The sequence below is a fragment of the Elgaria multicarinata genome, chromosome 5 (genome assembly GCF_023053635.1).
Source record: "Elgaria multicarinata webbii isolate HBS135686 ecotype San Diego chromosome 5, rElgMul1.1.pri, whole genome shotgun sequence".
In the NCBI taxonomy this organism is placed as follows: Eukaryota; Metazoa; Chordata; class Lepidosauria; order Squamata; family Anguidae; genus Elgaria; species Elgaria multicarinata.
Genome location: NC_086175.1, coordinates 132,256,152 through 132,271,516, shown reverse-complemented (window position 1 = coordinate 132,271,516; position 15,365 = coordinate 132,256,152). Strand labels below are relative to the sequence as shown.

At 43.4% G+C, this 15,365-nt stretch overlaps 1 protein-coding gene across 1 annotated transcript in view; it reads right to left on the bottom strand.

The window, feature by feature from the left end:
• Positions 1-902: 902 nt before the first annotated feature.
• Positions 903-15,365, bottom strand: part of SLCO2B1 (solute carrier organic anion transporter family member 2B1) — an 80,141-nt gene continuing 65,678 nt past the window's right edge. The window contains exons 11-14 of the mRNA XM_063127871.1: positions 11,347-11,516; positions 9,686-9,750; positions 2,325-2,445; positions 903-1,357 (exon numbers count right to left, since the gene is read on the bottom strand). Coding sequence (XP_062983941.1) covers positions 1,189-1,357; positions 2,325-2,445; positions 9,686-9,750; positions 11,347-11,516 — 525 coding nt within the window. The 3' untranslated portion in view covers positions 903-1,188. The remainder of the gene's footprint in view (positions 1,358-2,324; positions 2,446-9,685; positions 9,751-11,346; positions 11,517-15,365) is intronic.

Here is a 15,365-nt window from a genome sequence, read left to right as displayed (position 1 = left end):
CGCTTGCTTGAGGGAAGTGGCCTCCTCCCTTCCACGGTATGCATTTTCCTGGCATGCACCTGCGATTTCCACCTCTGCTTCATTAGCATGTCTCAAGGGCCGGTCACTTTCACATGCGTGCATTGCTGCGCTATTTCACCTTGTTTACCTTCTCGTTTGCGCCGGCTCGTGCATCCTGGTATCGCCGCCCCACTCCGCCCCTTCTCCTTCCCCCTCCAGTTCATTGGTTCTTGTGCTTGATGGAGATTCTGGTGGACGTGGGCGCTTTCCTCCCCCCTCCCCCTGGTTTTGTTGTCTAAAGTTTAGCAATTTAGTGTTTCATTGGCTGGGCACCTCATACAACAGGCGGGGAAAAAGAGGGAAGTTGAGACAGGTGGATGATAGAGCAATGAAAGTGGGGTTGGAGCAGCGAAAGTCCGTTTGACTAACTCGGTGCGCTGGGGGAGCAAACCCCCCCCACCCTCCTCTTTCGTCAGCAAGACCGCCCTTCAATGCAGATGCCGCCAAGAAGGGACGTCCTACGACATAGCGCGAGGATGGCAATACACAGGGACGGAAGGGCGTTTTTATCCCACGTGGAGAAAAAATACCACACTTTCCCTGCTCCAGAAAAACACAGAACATGGAGAAGAGTTGAGATGACTGCAGGACAGGGATGACGTTGTGCGAGGGTCACGGGGCAAAACAGTAAACAAGGCAGGACGAACGTGCGATAAAACCCTGGTGTGATGGAGCTCTATGCCATCACAACCATGGCTAGCCGGGAGTTTGCCTTGCTGACACTCACCTCCATATATCAAAGCGAAGAGAACGGGGTTCCTGGGAGATCTGGATTTCCTTTTCTCCCCAAAATGGAAGCTCTGCCATCTTTCCAGGATAGAAAGGAAGACTTCCCATCCGAGTAGGCCTTCAGGAGCTAGAGATAGACCTTTTATTGACCAGCGGGTTACATATTTATTTATAATAGTTATATCTAGCCCTTCACCAAATGGCTCCAGGGCAGCTAACACAAAGTTGTATGTACAAACGAAGGGACGGACAAATGTTCCAAAACCGGACACAGTGCAAGGACGTCTTGCCTGTCCTCAAGTCTCATCCTGTTCCCATTGCAACTGGAACTCAGGCTTAACGTATGGACCTCGGCCCCTCCTTTCGGCAGAATAGCAGTTGAGGCTCCTGGCACACGGATCAGACGTTTGACTCTGTGGCGGATTCTGGAGCGGTGACGCGATTCGATTCCTCTTGGCGATTCGACTCCTCTTGGTGGGCTCGTTTCTCCTTCCGAAGGGAAAGGTAGAACAAAACGCAAAAGGACAAAAAGCAGAGTATTCCAAATAAAACTTGCATGCCAATAAACCTGAGGGTTCAGAAAAGAGAAGAGGGCAAATCAGTAAAGCTGAAGGGTTGATAACGCGGCATCTGTCTGACTTTTAAAAATGCGTACTCAAACGTGCGCTTATTCCGTTCGAACAACTTCGACAGAAGCTCCCAACTGGGAATGGAAACGAGGTGAACTGAAATTGAAGAACCTCAATGAGATTGCGCATTTGCTGATTCTCCTGCCCCTATTCCTACCTCAGATCACAGGCAACAAGACTACTCCCACTTTGTTTAACATATGTGATGCAACAGACAACACCCTCAGACAAAATAGTGACGTCCTGGTTCCTCTCTATTCGGCCCTGATTAGGCCTCTTCTAGAGTATTGCGTCCAGTTCTGGGCTCCACAATTCAAGAAGGACGCAGACAAGCTGGCGCGTGTTCAGAGGAGGACAACCAGGATGATCAGGGGTCTGGAAACAAAGCCCTATGAGGAGAGACTGAAAGAACTGGGCCTGTTTAGTCTGGAGAAGAGAAGATTGAGGGGAGACATGAGAGCACTCTTCAAATACTTAAAAGGTTGTCACACAGAGGAGAGCCAGGATCTCTTCTCGATCCTCCCAGAGTGCAGGACACGGAATAACGGGCTCAAGTTAAAGGAAGCCCGATTCCAGCTGGACATCAGGAAAAACTTCCTGTCTGTTAGAGCAGTACGACAATGGAATCAGTTACCTAGGGAGGTGGTGGGCTCTCCCACACTAGAGGCCTTCAAGAGGCAGCTGGACAACCACCTGTCAGGGATGCTTTAGGGTGCATTCCTGCATTGAGCAGGGGGTTGGACTCGATGGCCTTGTAGGCCCCTTCCAACTCTGCTCTTCTATGATTCTATGATTCTATGAAATACCTCTCTGAGGTACTGCCGGCAGACGCCCCCCCCCTCTCTCTCTCACACACACAGAGAGTCAAATCGCTCTGCTACTGCTAGGGCAAGAAGGAGGACTTACTTTTGCCGTAATAATGTGTTGTTATAGTATAAACACACCGCTCTCTTTTCGCACTTCATTTGCCACAGGAGGCACGTCGTATCGATGGTTCTGCCGTACAGCATCGGCGCAGGCAACCATGCTGGAAAACAAGCACGGGCCCCATGCCGTGTAAGAAGTCAATGCTTCCAAACCCTCCCACTACACAAACCCAACCTGCAATGTAGTCCCCCCCCCGCTGCAATCAACCAATCAGCTGCTAAGTGCTACCTGGCCCCCCTATAGAAAAATGTCTGTCCAGAGTGGCAACTGACCAACAGCTCTGGTAACTTCTCGTCTAGATTACTGCCATGTGTTATACGTGGGGCTGCCTTTGAAGACGGTCTGGAAGCTTCAGCTGGTACAAAACAGGGCAGCCCGTCTACTAACAGGGACTGGCCGGCGAGACCAGATCATGGCAGTCCTTCTACAACTTCATTGGCTGCCAGTCCAGGTTCGGACCCGATTCAAAGTGCTGGTATTGACATTTAAAGCCCTAAACGGTTTTGGGCCAGGTTATTTGAAGGAACACCTCCTCCCATGTGTACCTGCCCGGACCTTAAGATCATCCACAGGGGCCCTTCTCCGTGAGCCCCTGCCAAAGGAAGTGAGGCAGGTGGCTACTAGGAGGAGGGCCTTCTCTGCTGTGGCACCCCGTTTGTGGAATGAGCTCCCCAGAGAGGTCCGCCTGGCGCCTACACTGTACTCCTTTCGTCGCCAGCTGAAGACCTTTTTATTTTCTCAGTATTTTAACACTTCATTTAACTTAAATTTAAACTTTGCTGTTTTAATTCCATATTTTAACCTATATCATTTTTTGCTGTGTGGTTTTAATCCTGGTTGTGCTTTTTATATTGCATTTTGTATCCATGTTTTTAAATTGTTGGTTGTTTTTATGCTCTTCGTGTTTTTAATTTTTGTGAACCGCCCAGAGAGTTCCGGCTATTGGGCGGTATAAAAATGTAATAAATAAATAAAATAAAAACATCATGGAAATGGGGAGAAGAGGCACTAGCCCAAGCAACACATGGCCTCCCGATTCATTGGGATGTTTTTAGAATGTTTTAACAATGTAGATTATGTTTTAATTCAGTTTTATGTATTTTGTATTTGCCTTGATCAGAATGGAGAGGCGGGTAAGAAATAAATTTATTATTGTTGTTGTTGTTGGTTGTTGTTGTTATATTATTATTATTATTATTATTATTATTATTATTATTATTATTATTATTTATGTCATATGTTTTGTGAACCGCCCAGAGAGCTTCGGCTATTGGGCGGTATAAAAATGTAATAAATAAAATAAATAATAAATAAATAAATGATCATCCCTTTTTAAACAGCCTAAGCAAGCAGGCATTTCATTATTACGTATGGCTGGAATTAACAGAAAGAGAAACTTTGGCTCAGTTTTGCCTCTGGCTGCTTATACTTTGCAACACATAAACCATTTCCCATCTAATCTATGCTATTTCGTTCTTCCTGTATTGTTTTACAATAGGGGGACTGATTGTTCAGTGATGTTTCAGAAGCCCTTCCCAGGACCACTGCGTGTACATTTAATACGAGGGTTTCACTAACGGGGCAATGGAGTTTATTAGGCCCGATACAAACGAAGTGTGGAAAGGGATGAAAAACTGCACATCCACGTTTTTGGTGGGAGCTGAATAGTCCTAACTTGGTGGAAACTCTAATTTAACAGCATAAGAGCTACTTTATGTTGATGCAGCAGATAAAATAAGGAGATGTTAATTTAAAAAAAATAATGCCTTGAGATTTTGAATAGAAGAACTTGTTTTTTGATAAATAAGGTGTCCAGGGGCTGACTGGCCCCACGAGAATTGATACAGAGGGCTCATCCCTACATATTTGTGCCCTGTAGCGTAAGAAATCCGTAATACACTGTTATGGTTTAACATTAAGGTGGAGTAATTGTCCAAATACACATGATATATGTATATTAAACTGTGACTTAATTGGCATCTATTGGACTCTAGCCGGATTTGTAAAGTGTTTCTTTTTAATATATATATATATATATGTGCACAAGAGCTAAAATACATACTAATAAATGTTTGCATGATTGTGTCGGTGCCTAATTAGTATACTAGCTAGGTTTTTTTATGGCTTTCTTTTTCAGTTTATTATTTCTTTTCTCCCCTCGACAAAGAAGACGTGGAATGAAAGGCTATACAGTCCATTTCCCCAGAGAAACGAAAGGATAAGGTAGATGATGTCTTGCACCAAATACTGGCCAATGCTTCTTTGGATTAAATCAAGATACAACTTCCTTGTTGTTGATTCCATAGGAACAAATATTTATTGTCACTAGAAACGTTGAGTAGTTTTGTTATGTCCTGAATTTGCATTATCTAGGACAGTTGAGATGAGTTAAAGTCACCCTCCTGGTTCGATTTTGGTTTTGCTCCCTTCCAGATGCCTCTTTGCATTTTAAGGTTTGCATTTGCTCACCTTTATCCCTCGCTGCCTCTGCCTCGCCTCCCCTCTCCTCCACTGTCCAGTGGTGGCCAGGAGTGCATTTGCACAGTTAAAGCTAGTGCGCCAGCTGCGCCCGTTCCTAGAGATGTCGGACCTGGCCACGGTGACACATGCCTTAGTTACATCCCGATTGGATTACTGTAACGCGCTCTACGTGGGGCTGCCTTTGAAGAGTGTTCGGAAACTCCAGCTGGTTCAAAGAGCTGCAGCCAGATTGTTGACCGGGGCTGGTTAAAGGGAGCAGACAACTCCCCTGTTAAAACAGCTCCACTGACTTCCAGTCTGTTTCCGGGCACAATTCAAAGTGCTGGTTATGACCTATAAAGCCCTATATGGTTCGGGTCCAGGTTATTTGAAAGACCGTATTCTCCCTTATGAGCCTGCCCGTGCTTTGAGATCTTCTGGAGAAGACCTTCTTTCAGTCCCACCATCTTTACAGGCGCGCTTGGTGGGAACATGGGAGAGGGCCTTCTTGGTGGCTGCTCCAGTGCTTTGGAGCTCTCTTCCCGGGGAAGCTAGGCTGGCTCCCTCCTTGATGGGCTTTCGGAAGCAGGCTAAAACTTGTTTGTTCCAGCAGGCCTTTGGAGAATAATCTGCCCCCCACACACAATCTATGTTAATGACTTATAATTTTGTTGTGTTTTTTAAACGTTTCCCCCCCCCCCATTGTATGTTTTAAACTTTGTAAGGCCGCCTTGAGGCCCAGTATTGGGCAAAAGGCAGGATACAAATAACTATAATATAATATAATACGATGATGATGATGATGATGATGATGATGATGATGATAATTGAAGGCAGGGCCCGGTGCCTTTTTTCCCCTTATGGCAACAGAGTGGAACACAGGAAGCTGTCAGGCCCTTGATCCATCTAGCCCAATATTCTCGACACTGGTTGGCAATAGGTCTCCCAGGATTCAAGCAGGATCCTTTCCTAGCCCTACCTGGAGATGCCAGAGATCAAACCTGGGACCTCCTGCATGCCAAGCGGGTGGTCTAACAGTGAGCTGCCGCCCGTCCCATAAGGCAATGCCATAAATTGGTGGTGCTTAATCATAGAATAGTAGAGTTGGAAGGGGCCTATAAGGCCATCAAGTCCAACCCCCTGTAATGCCATGTACTTGGTGCTGGTGCACAAATAATTATTATTATTATTATTATTATTATTATTATTATTATTATTATTATTGGTAGGTGGTCAGTAGTATGGTCTGTGATACCTTATTGCTAAGGATGGACTTTTTACACAAAGTATTCTGGGAATAAATATATTTCTTTTAAAGTTTTCTAAAATTGAAATCTATGTCCTATTTCACATACAGTACATAGTAATGCCGTTACCACCTGTACAAGCTACTGTGTTTTCTATAAATTTTATATCCAAGAGAAAGGGTTCCACTCTTGGTCATTCTGCGGGTTCTCTTGCGGAGTGTCCTGCTCCACTGTCTTTCTGATTTAACTTGAATAATTTCTGAAGTTACTTCTATAACTGCCCTATGTGTACTTTCTAACAGCTTTCATTTCTTTCTGCTTATTCTCATTTCCCCGCCTCCTCATCTTTAGCAATGGGCAGAAGCTATCATTGGAGCGTGTTCAGAGGAGGGCAACCAGGATGATCAGGGGTCTGGAAACAAAGCCCTATGAAGAGAGACTGAAAGAACTGGGCATGTTGAGCCTGGAGAAGAGAAGAAAGAGAAGTTTGAGGGGAGACATGATAGCACTCTTCAAATACTTAAAAGGTTGTCACACAGAGGAGGGCCAGGATCTCTTCTCGATCCTCCCAGAGTGCAAGACACGGAATAACAGGCTCAAGTTAAAGGAAGCCAGATTCCAGCTGGACATCAGGAAAAACTTCCTGACTGTTAGAGCAGTACGACAATGGAATCAGTTGCCTGGTGAGGTGGTGGGCTCTCCCACACTAGAGGCCTTCAAGAGGCAGCTGGACAACTATCTGTCAGGGATGCTTTAGAGTGGATTCCTGCATTGAGCAGGGGGTTGGACTTGATGGCCTTGTAGTCCCCTTCCAACTCTGCTATTCTATGATTCTATGATTGGTGGAACACAGCACACATGAATAATGACACGAGCAGATAAGCGCACGGGCTGAGCACATGAGAGCATCGAGATTCCTATCTGGCTGACCAATGTGCATAAGCACATTGATAAGGCAGAGGGAAACAGATGAGAACAAACGGAAGAAATTAAAACTACAGCAAATATCACATGGGAAGACAGAAGCAAACTTCAAAGCGATCTTGGTAGGCTGCAGTTCTGGGCTGAAAACAACCGAATGAAATTTAATAGGAATAAATGCCAAGTTCTACACCTAGGAAAAAGAAACCAAATGCACAGTTACAAGATGGGGGATACTTGGCTCACCAAAACTACAAGCGAGAAGGATCTTGGAATTGTTGTAGATCATATCACAACAGTGTGATGTGGCTGCAAAATAAAAACACCAAATCCTATTTTTGGCTGCATTAATAGAAGTATAGTTTCCAAATCATGCGAAATACTGATTCCCCTCTATTTGGCCCTGGTTAGGCCTCATCTAGAGTATTGCGTCCAGTTCTGGGCTCCACAATTCAAGAAGGACGCAGACAAGCTGGAGTGTGTCCAGAGGAGGGCAACCAGGATGATCAGGGGTCTGGAAACAAAGCCCTATGCAGAGAGACTGAAAGAACTGGGCATGTTTAGCCTGGAAAAGAGAAGATTGAGGGGAGACATGATAGCAGTCTTCAAATACTTAAAAGGTTGTCACACAGAGGAGGGCCAGGATCTCTTCTCGATCCTCCCAGAGTGCAGGACACGGAATAATGGGCTCAAGTTACAGGAAACAAGATTCCAGAGTAGTATTTATTTATTTATAATATTTATATACCTCTTCCCATTCAAAATTTTGAAGTGGTGTACAAGATAAAATAAAATAAAAACAGAATAAAAAACCTTAAAATAGATTTTTAAAAGAAACAAAATGAAAATGGAACCAATGACCTAGGGAGGTCGTGGGCTCTCCCACATTAGAGGCATTTAAAAGGCAGCTGGACAGCTGTCTTTCAGGGATGCTTGATGGTAGATTCCTGCATTGAGCAGGGGGTTGGACTCGATGGCCTTAGAGGCCCCTTCCAACTCTACTATTCTATGATTCCTAAGCAATTGGTGCTACTTTGCAAAGAAGAATATATAATTTAGCCTTCAATGCCATGTACAGTTAACCGGGAGTAAACTGTGCTGCACACCATGGGATTTATTCCCGAGTAAACATGCATAAGATTGCACTGTTAAAATCCCAAATCTGGAGAGACTTGTGGTTAAAGCTTATGCCAAAATAAATTCTTAGAACTTTAAGATGTTGCAAAACTGTGGTTTTTGATGCAACAGACTAACATGCCAACCCCTCTGAAACTCTACAGAGAAATTCAGAGGGGGAGAACTGTGTAAGCGTCCCTAAATGTTCCTTCGGACACATTACAACAAATTCCTATTGGCTAACATCAATTTCTGTTTATCCCCACTTATGCTGTTATCACAAGTCACGCTTAAGTCATTTCTTCCATTTCCTGCATCTTTCACTTGATTACAACAGCCCTGGTGATCATACACTTGATGTTACCTAGTTTACCTAGGGAGGTGGTGGGCTCTCTCACGCTAGAGGCATTCAAGAGGCAGCTGGACAACCCTCTGTCAGGGATGCTTTAGGGTGGATTCCTGCATTGAGCAGGGGGTTGGACTCGATGGCCTTAGAGGCCCCTTCCAACTCTGCTATTCTGTGATTCTATGATTTTAAAATTGCTGTCTTTTTTCTCTCCTGGGTATATCTCTGAGAAAAGTGGCAGCTTAAACAAGCAAACGCCAGTCCCAACTCACGGGAGGCAGGTACATTTTGTGCTTGGTTAATATCCCTGGTCAGATTTAAAACCGCCCTTAGAATGCAGTGGGGCCCTTGGGAGCCATTGAACTGACCAAGGTGCTGAAATTCCTAGCTCCTGTTCTGGGATTTAGCTACTCCATTTGCAGATGGACTGATGGCTTTCGGCGCTCCTATGCTTAATGTGACAGTTTCAGTTCAGTCATTGCACTGAGGTTCGGTCTGAAAAATGCGTATACTTGCATGAAAACCTCACAAAAGTCCTGCTATTCTCATTTATTTATTTATTTATTACATTTCTATACCGCCCAATAGCCGGAACTCTCTGGGCGGTTCACAAAAATTAAAAACATTCAAAGTCTAAAACAAAGTATAAAACATCAGCATTATGTGGAATTAAATGGTTTCCTTGTTTTGTGACATTCTTAAAACCAATTCCCAATGTTATGGTGGCGGTGTTTGCATTGATGTTCCCTGCAAGAACATCACCTGCTAAATTCACCAGGCCTGTACATAGTTTTAATTGTTTAATTGGTTTTTACTGTTTTTAAATTCTATACAGGTTTTAGCTTATTAAGGGTTTAATTTATTTTTAGGTGTGTATATTTATTGTTCTATATTGTTTGTATGATTACCTGTATGCTGCCGTGAGATCCTGGTGATATCGGGCAGGATGCAAATGTTTTAATAAATAAATAAATTGATTTATCTTTTATTACTTATTCTGCATTTGTGGGTCTTTAAGAGGAGCAGGTTGGTCTAGAGGGGATATCGACACCTGACCAGTAGAAGTCCTTCTTCAGGCTGCTCTGGCTTCTGAGATTGCACCATTTATACTCTGCGAGTTTTCGGCTTTTGTACTCAGCCATAAGAGGTAGAAATGAGCTTCTCCGGATGCTAAATTCAGCATCCAATACCAACGCCCAGTTATGTACCACAGCACTTTCCCCCCTCCCCCACCCTTGCCTTTGACTTACCAAAAATTCTTAGCAGCAGGAACTGTATCCCAATGGCAAACGACTTATCTTCAGGCTTAACAATCCTGAAAACAAAAAACAAAAAAAAGTGGGGGGGAGCAAAATTGTTGTGGGAGCAAAATTGGCACATATGTGGAGGGCAGAGAACTCTCTATGCCATGTGGAAGAGCCAAGCAACCACATTCAGTTTTACGCTTGGCACTGAAAGCAGGCAGAAGCTGCCTGGTGACGTTCCAGGTGCATGCCCATGAGAGATGCAAGATGGAGACCTGCAGTGAAAAGTCAACGCGTCTTTTCAAAGTGGAGGCCTCCTGCTCTCTTGTGGGACTCTACTCTTTCTCTCCCAGAACACCTTTCGAGTGGCACTCCCGTCTTGCCCCCTTCCTTCAAATCCCTCCTCAAAATCAAAACTGGACCCCCTTAATCTGCCCCCCACCCCTCAGCCCAAGTATTTGTAGACACTCATCCCGCGTTCCCCTTTCCTCTCCCCCTTCCGACCCTACAGGAGTTGTTTCTTCCAATGCTGGCCATTGGGACTGTAGGCTCCTTGAGGGCTGGCCCTGCCCATGAAGTGCCCTCTAATGTATATTAAGGAAAGGAAAGGAAGGAAAGGAACCTCTCGTGCAAGCACTTGAGCTATCGCTGACTCCTAGAGGGACGCCTGCTTTCGCTGATGTTTTCTTGGCAGACTTTGTAGCGGGGTAGTTTGCCGTTGCCTTCCCCACTCGCGGTTACCTTTCTCCCAGCTAGCTGGGTACTCATTTTACCGACCTCGGAAGGATGGAAGGCTGAGTGGACCAGAGCCGGCGGCCTGAGAACCAGCTTCCGCTGGGATCGAACTCAGGCCGTGGGGAGAGTTTCGGCTGCAGTAACTGCCGCTTACTACTCTGCGCCACACGAGGCTCTAATGTATATTAATAATGCTTTAATACTATTATTAGCATTAAGAGAGACACAAGTTGGACCTTTTAATGGAATCTTCTCTTAGAATTACAGAATCATAGACTAGTAGAGTTTGAAGGGGCCTATAATAAAAGGCCATCGAGTCCAACCCTCTGCTCAATGCAGGAATCCACCCTAAAGCATCCCTGACAGATGGCTGTCCAGCTGCCTCTTGAAGGCCTCTAGTGTGGGAGAGCCCACAACTTCCCTAGGTAACTGGTTCCATTGTCGTACTGCTCTAACAATCAGGAGGTTTTTCCTGATGTCCAGCCGGAATCTGGCTTCCTGTAACTTGAGCCCGTTATTCCGTGTCCTGCACTCTGGGAGGATCGAGAAGAGATCCTGGCCCTCGTCTGTGTGACAACCATTCTTCCCTCCCCCATTTTGAGTGTCAATGCAAATGTAGGGGATTCCCCAAACTCATCCCATCTAAGGTTCCTTGGCAGAGAGTCTGATGTTGTGCAGACTTCTACTGTTACTTTCTACTGTTAGTTTTTCCCTACCCTGTGCCTGTTTGCATTCTCTTCCCCTCCTTATTGTTTTACTATGATTTTAATAGATTGTAAGCCTATGAGGCAGGGTCTTGCTATTTACTGTTTTACTCTGTACAGCACCATGTACATTGATGGTGCTATATAAATAAATAAATAATAATAATAATAGAGAGGAGGCTGCAACTCAAATGTTCCTGTCAGGTATCCTTTAAGATCTTAAACTACCTCAGGATAATCACAAAGGACGGAGTGTTTGCGAGGCACCCTATGAATCCAGCTATGCAGGCGATCATAATAAAAGGCACCAGGATGTGGGAGCAATGAGTGCCGCAGGTTCCAGGGACAGCAGATCCAGCGGTTCCGTTGAGAACAATGCAGTTACATCCAGTGTAATTCTGAGGGGGCAATAGGAAACCAGGAAGTTAGGGGAGGAACAAGACCAATTGTACGGGGCTGGGTGGGGGGGCGAGGTGGAGGGCAGGCAATTGCAAGGCTGATCTCCTCCGTCCCTCGACTGCCACCTCCACAACGTGGAGAGGTTTAAACCTTGTCAGCAGTGACCACTGAGACAGAAAAATATATAAATCCTCATGATGGTTCAGTGACAAGTTCAGTGAGAAGGCATCAACATTCCCCCACCCACCCCAATGCTTTTTAAAAAATTAAAAAAAAAGTGCCGGGTCACAATGCAAAGGGTTGAGAAGGCTGGAGGTTTAAGCCAGGGATTGGGAGAGGGGCCAAATCTACACCAAGCAGGATATTGCACGATGAAAGCGGTATATAAAAGGCAGGAGCCACACTACTGCTTTATAGCGGAACTGAAGTACACTGACAACTGTTGGGGCCCGTTGACACATACACTATTTCTTTGATCCTAAGACGCACTTTTTTCTCCATATAAACATCTCTAAAAATGGATCGCGTCTTAGAATCGCGGGTGGGTCTTAGGGTTTTTTCCCCTGTTGGTGGTACTGAAATTAGTGTGCGTCTTACAATTGATGGCGTCTTATAATAGAAGAAATACGGTACCATATGCCGCTTTCATACCGCTATAACCTGCTTGGTGTGGCTCCTGCCTTTATTTTATTTTTTAAATGATTTTTATTAATTTTTCAGAACTACACATATGAACAATACACATACATAACATTAGCATCAATCTTCAATATTTAACTGCACGTTATACTTATTATTACCTATTAACATTAATAAGTGCACCCTTCCCCCAGGGATCTTATTCTACTTTCCCAAATTGCATTGAATCCTCTGGAGGTGTTCCTCCTCTCCCCTTTAATAAAACGAATCCTAAAAACAGTTTCCATATCTCTTCAAAGTCATTATTTTTTGTTACTCCTCTTCTTACTCTAATATTACATGTTAGTTTATCATTAACAACGGTATCCTATATTTCTTTATACCAGTCTTCTATGTGATAATCCCCTTGAACCTTCCATGTTCTGGCTATCATTAATCTTGCAGCTGTTAACAAATTCATTATTAATTCTTTTATAATTTGAGTACATTTAATTTCCCCATACATTGATAACAATGCTGCGCTTGGTGTCTCCTCTAACTTCAATCCAATTATTTCATTTATCTCTTTAAACACCATTTTCCATTGTTTTTGTACATAGTCACAATTCCACCACATATGAATGAAGGAACGCCTCCTCCCATATGTACCTGCCTGGACCCTAAGGTCATCCTCAGGGGTCCTTCTCCACGAGCCACTGCCAAAGGAAGTGAGGCAGGTGGCTACCAGGAGCAGGGCCTTCTCTGCTGTGGCACCCCGGCTGTGGAATGAGCTCCCTAAGGAGGTTCGCTTGGCATCTACATTATATTCTTTTAGACACCAGGTGAAGACCTTTTTATTCTCCCAGTATTTTAACAGTCCATAAATTAATTTGAACTTGCTGTTTTAAATTTGTATTTTAAATTTGTATTTTTGCATTGCTGCTGTTTTTATCTTGGTTGTGTTTTTATATTGTATTTTATATTATGGTTTTATACTGTTGTTTTATATTTTTTTAAACTGTTGTTTTTAACTCGGTGTTTTAAATTTGTAATTTTGCATTGCTGCTGTTATCTGGTCGAGCTTTTTGTATTGTATTTTATAGTATGATTTTATACTGTTGTTTTATACGTTGAATGTTTTTAATTTTTGTGAACCGCCCAGAGAGCTCTGGCTATTGGGCAGTATAGAAATGTAATTAATAAAATAAAATAAAATAAATAAATAAATGAATATCCGTTCCTTTCCCGACATCCTCTCCAACGTAATGCCGAATCCTCCTTATTTACTAAATTTAATTTTACTGGAGTTAAGTACCACCTCCAAACCAATTTATAATAATTTCCTTTTATCCTTACAGACATACCTACTCTTCAGCACTGGCTCCTGCCTTTAATATACTGCTTTTATACCACTTTCATAGTGCAACATTCTGCTTGGTGTAGATCTGGCCAGTGTCTCCCCAAGTGCTTATGCATGCACAGAGGGCTTTATCAGAGGCGCTTCTCCAGGTTCCTCTATCAACCAAGTTGCCACAAGTTCTTACTGGAGAAAGGGCCTTCTCAGCAGTGGCTCCCTTGCCTCTGAAATGCTCTCCCTAGCTAGAGAAGCTTGCCTGCCTGGCACCCACTTATTTGTTTAATTTATTTATTTATTGCATTTATATACTGCCCCATAGCTGAAGCTCTCTGGGCGGTTTACAAAAGTTAAAAACAGTAAACATTTAAATATATATATGCAAAGTTGAAAAATGTAAGCACAAAAACAACAGTGTTGAAATTCATTGCTGCGGTGTCTGCCTTCCGTGAATACATTTATGTTGATAAAGGTTAGGCTTTTGACGGAAGCTTTTTCCACACTCCGTACCAGAAATGGTTTTTCGCCTCTGTGAATTCTTTGATGCAAAGTAAGGGTGACCGCACGACTGAAGCTTTTCCCACACTCCACTATGGTTTCTCCCCTGTGTGGGTTCTTTGATGTCTACTCAAGGTCCCACTACGGCCAAAGCTTTCCCCACATTCCCTACATTTATATGGCTTCTCTGTTGTGTGGGTTCTTTCATGTGCGAAGAGAGTTCCTCTGTCACAGAAGATTTTTCCACACTCACAACTTTTATATGGCCTCTTTCTTGTGTGAATTCTTTGATGGGTGTTAAGGGTACTACTATTACAGAAACTCTTTTCGCACTGTATGCATTTATATGGTTTATGCTCCGCTTGGCTACCCACTTTGATGTCATTCCAGGCTTTTAACACTTATGGATCTGTTTTATTTTGTGCTGCCTTGATAGATTTACTAGTTTTAACTTCTTCTTTTTTAGATGGTTGATGGAGTTTTATTTTGATTTTGATTTTAAGCTATTTTTAATTGGGATTTTTATTGTAATAAAAAAAGAAAAGGAAAAGGAAAGAAAAGCCAACTTTTATCATCACAGCTAGTTTCCTATTAAAAGACGCCTGAATCTGCTCAGGCAACCCTTTCAGGGTTGAAGAGCAGGGTTATAAATTTCTGTAAACAAATAAACTTTCTTCACCGTACTACAGACTATGTTAAAAATGTTTTAAATAATGCATTATGAGTGCACCAGCTATTTACTGTTTTACTCTGTACAGCACCATGTACATTGATGGTGCTATATAAATAAATAAATAATAATAATAATAATAATAATAATAATAATAATAATGCATCAGGGATTAATGACTTAAAATAAGAAATGTTTGAAGCCCGCTTCATTTCCTAAACTTTTGTTCTCCTCATTTTGAAATATAAATAACTATTAATTATGGAGGAAGGGGGAGGAGGAGGAGGAGACGTAACTAAATTTGAACAACCATCAAGATAAGACAGGAAGACAATGACCGGCATACAGTTTTCAGTTAAGCTACAAGTGATAAGGAAGTCATAGAATCATAGAATAGCAGAGTTGGAAGGGGCCTACAAGGCAATCGAGTCCAACCCCCTGCTCAATGCAGGAATCCACCCTAAAGCATCCCTGGCAGATGGTTGTCCAGCTGCCTCTTGAAGGCCTCTAGTGTGGGAGAGCCCGCAACTTCACCAGGCAACTGATTCCATTGTCGTACTGCTCTAACAGTCAGGAAGTTTTTCCTGATGTCCAGCTGGAATCTGGCTTCCTTTAACTTGAGCCTGTTATTCCGTGTCCTGCACTCTGGGAGGATCGAGAAGAGATCCTGGCCCTCCTCTGTGTGACCACCTTTTAAGTATTTGAAGA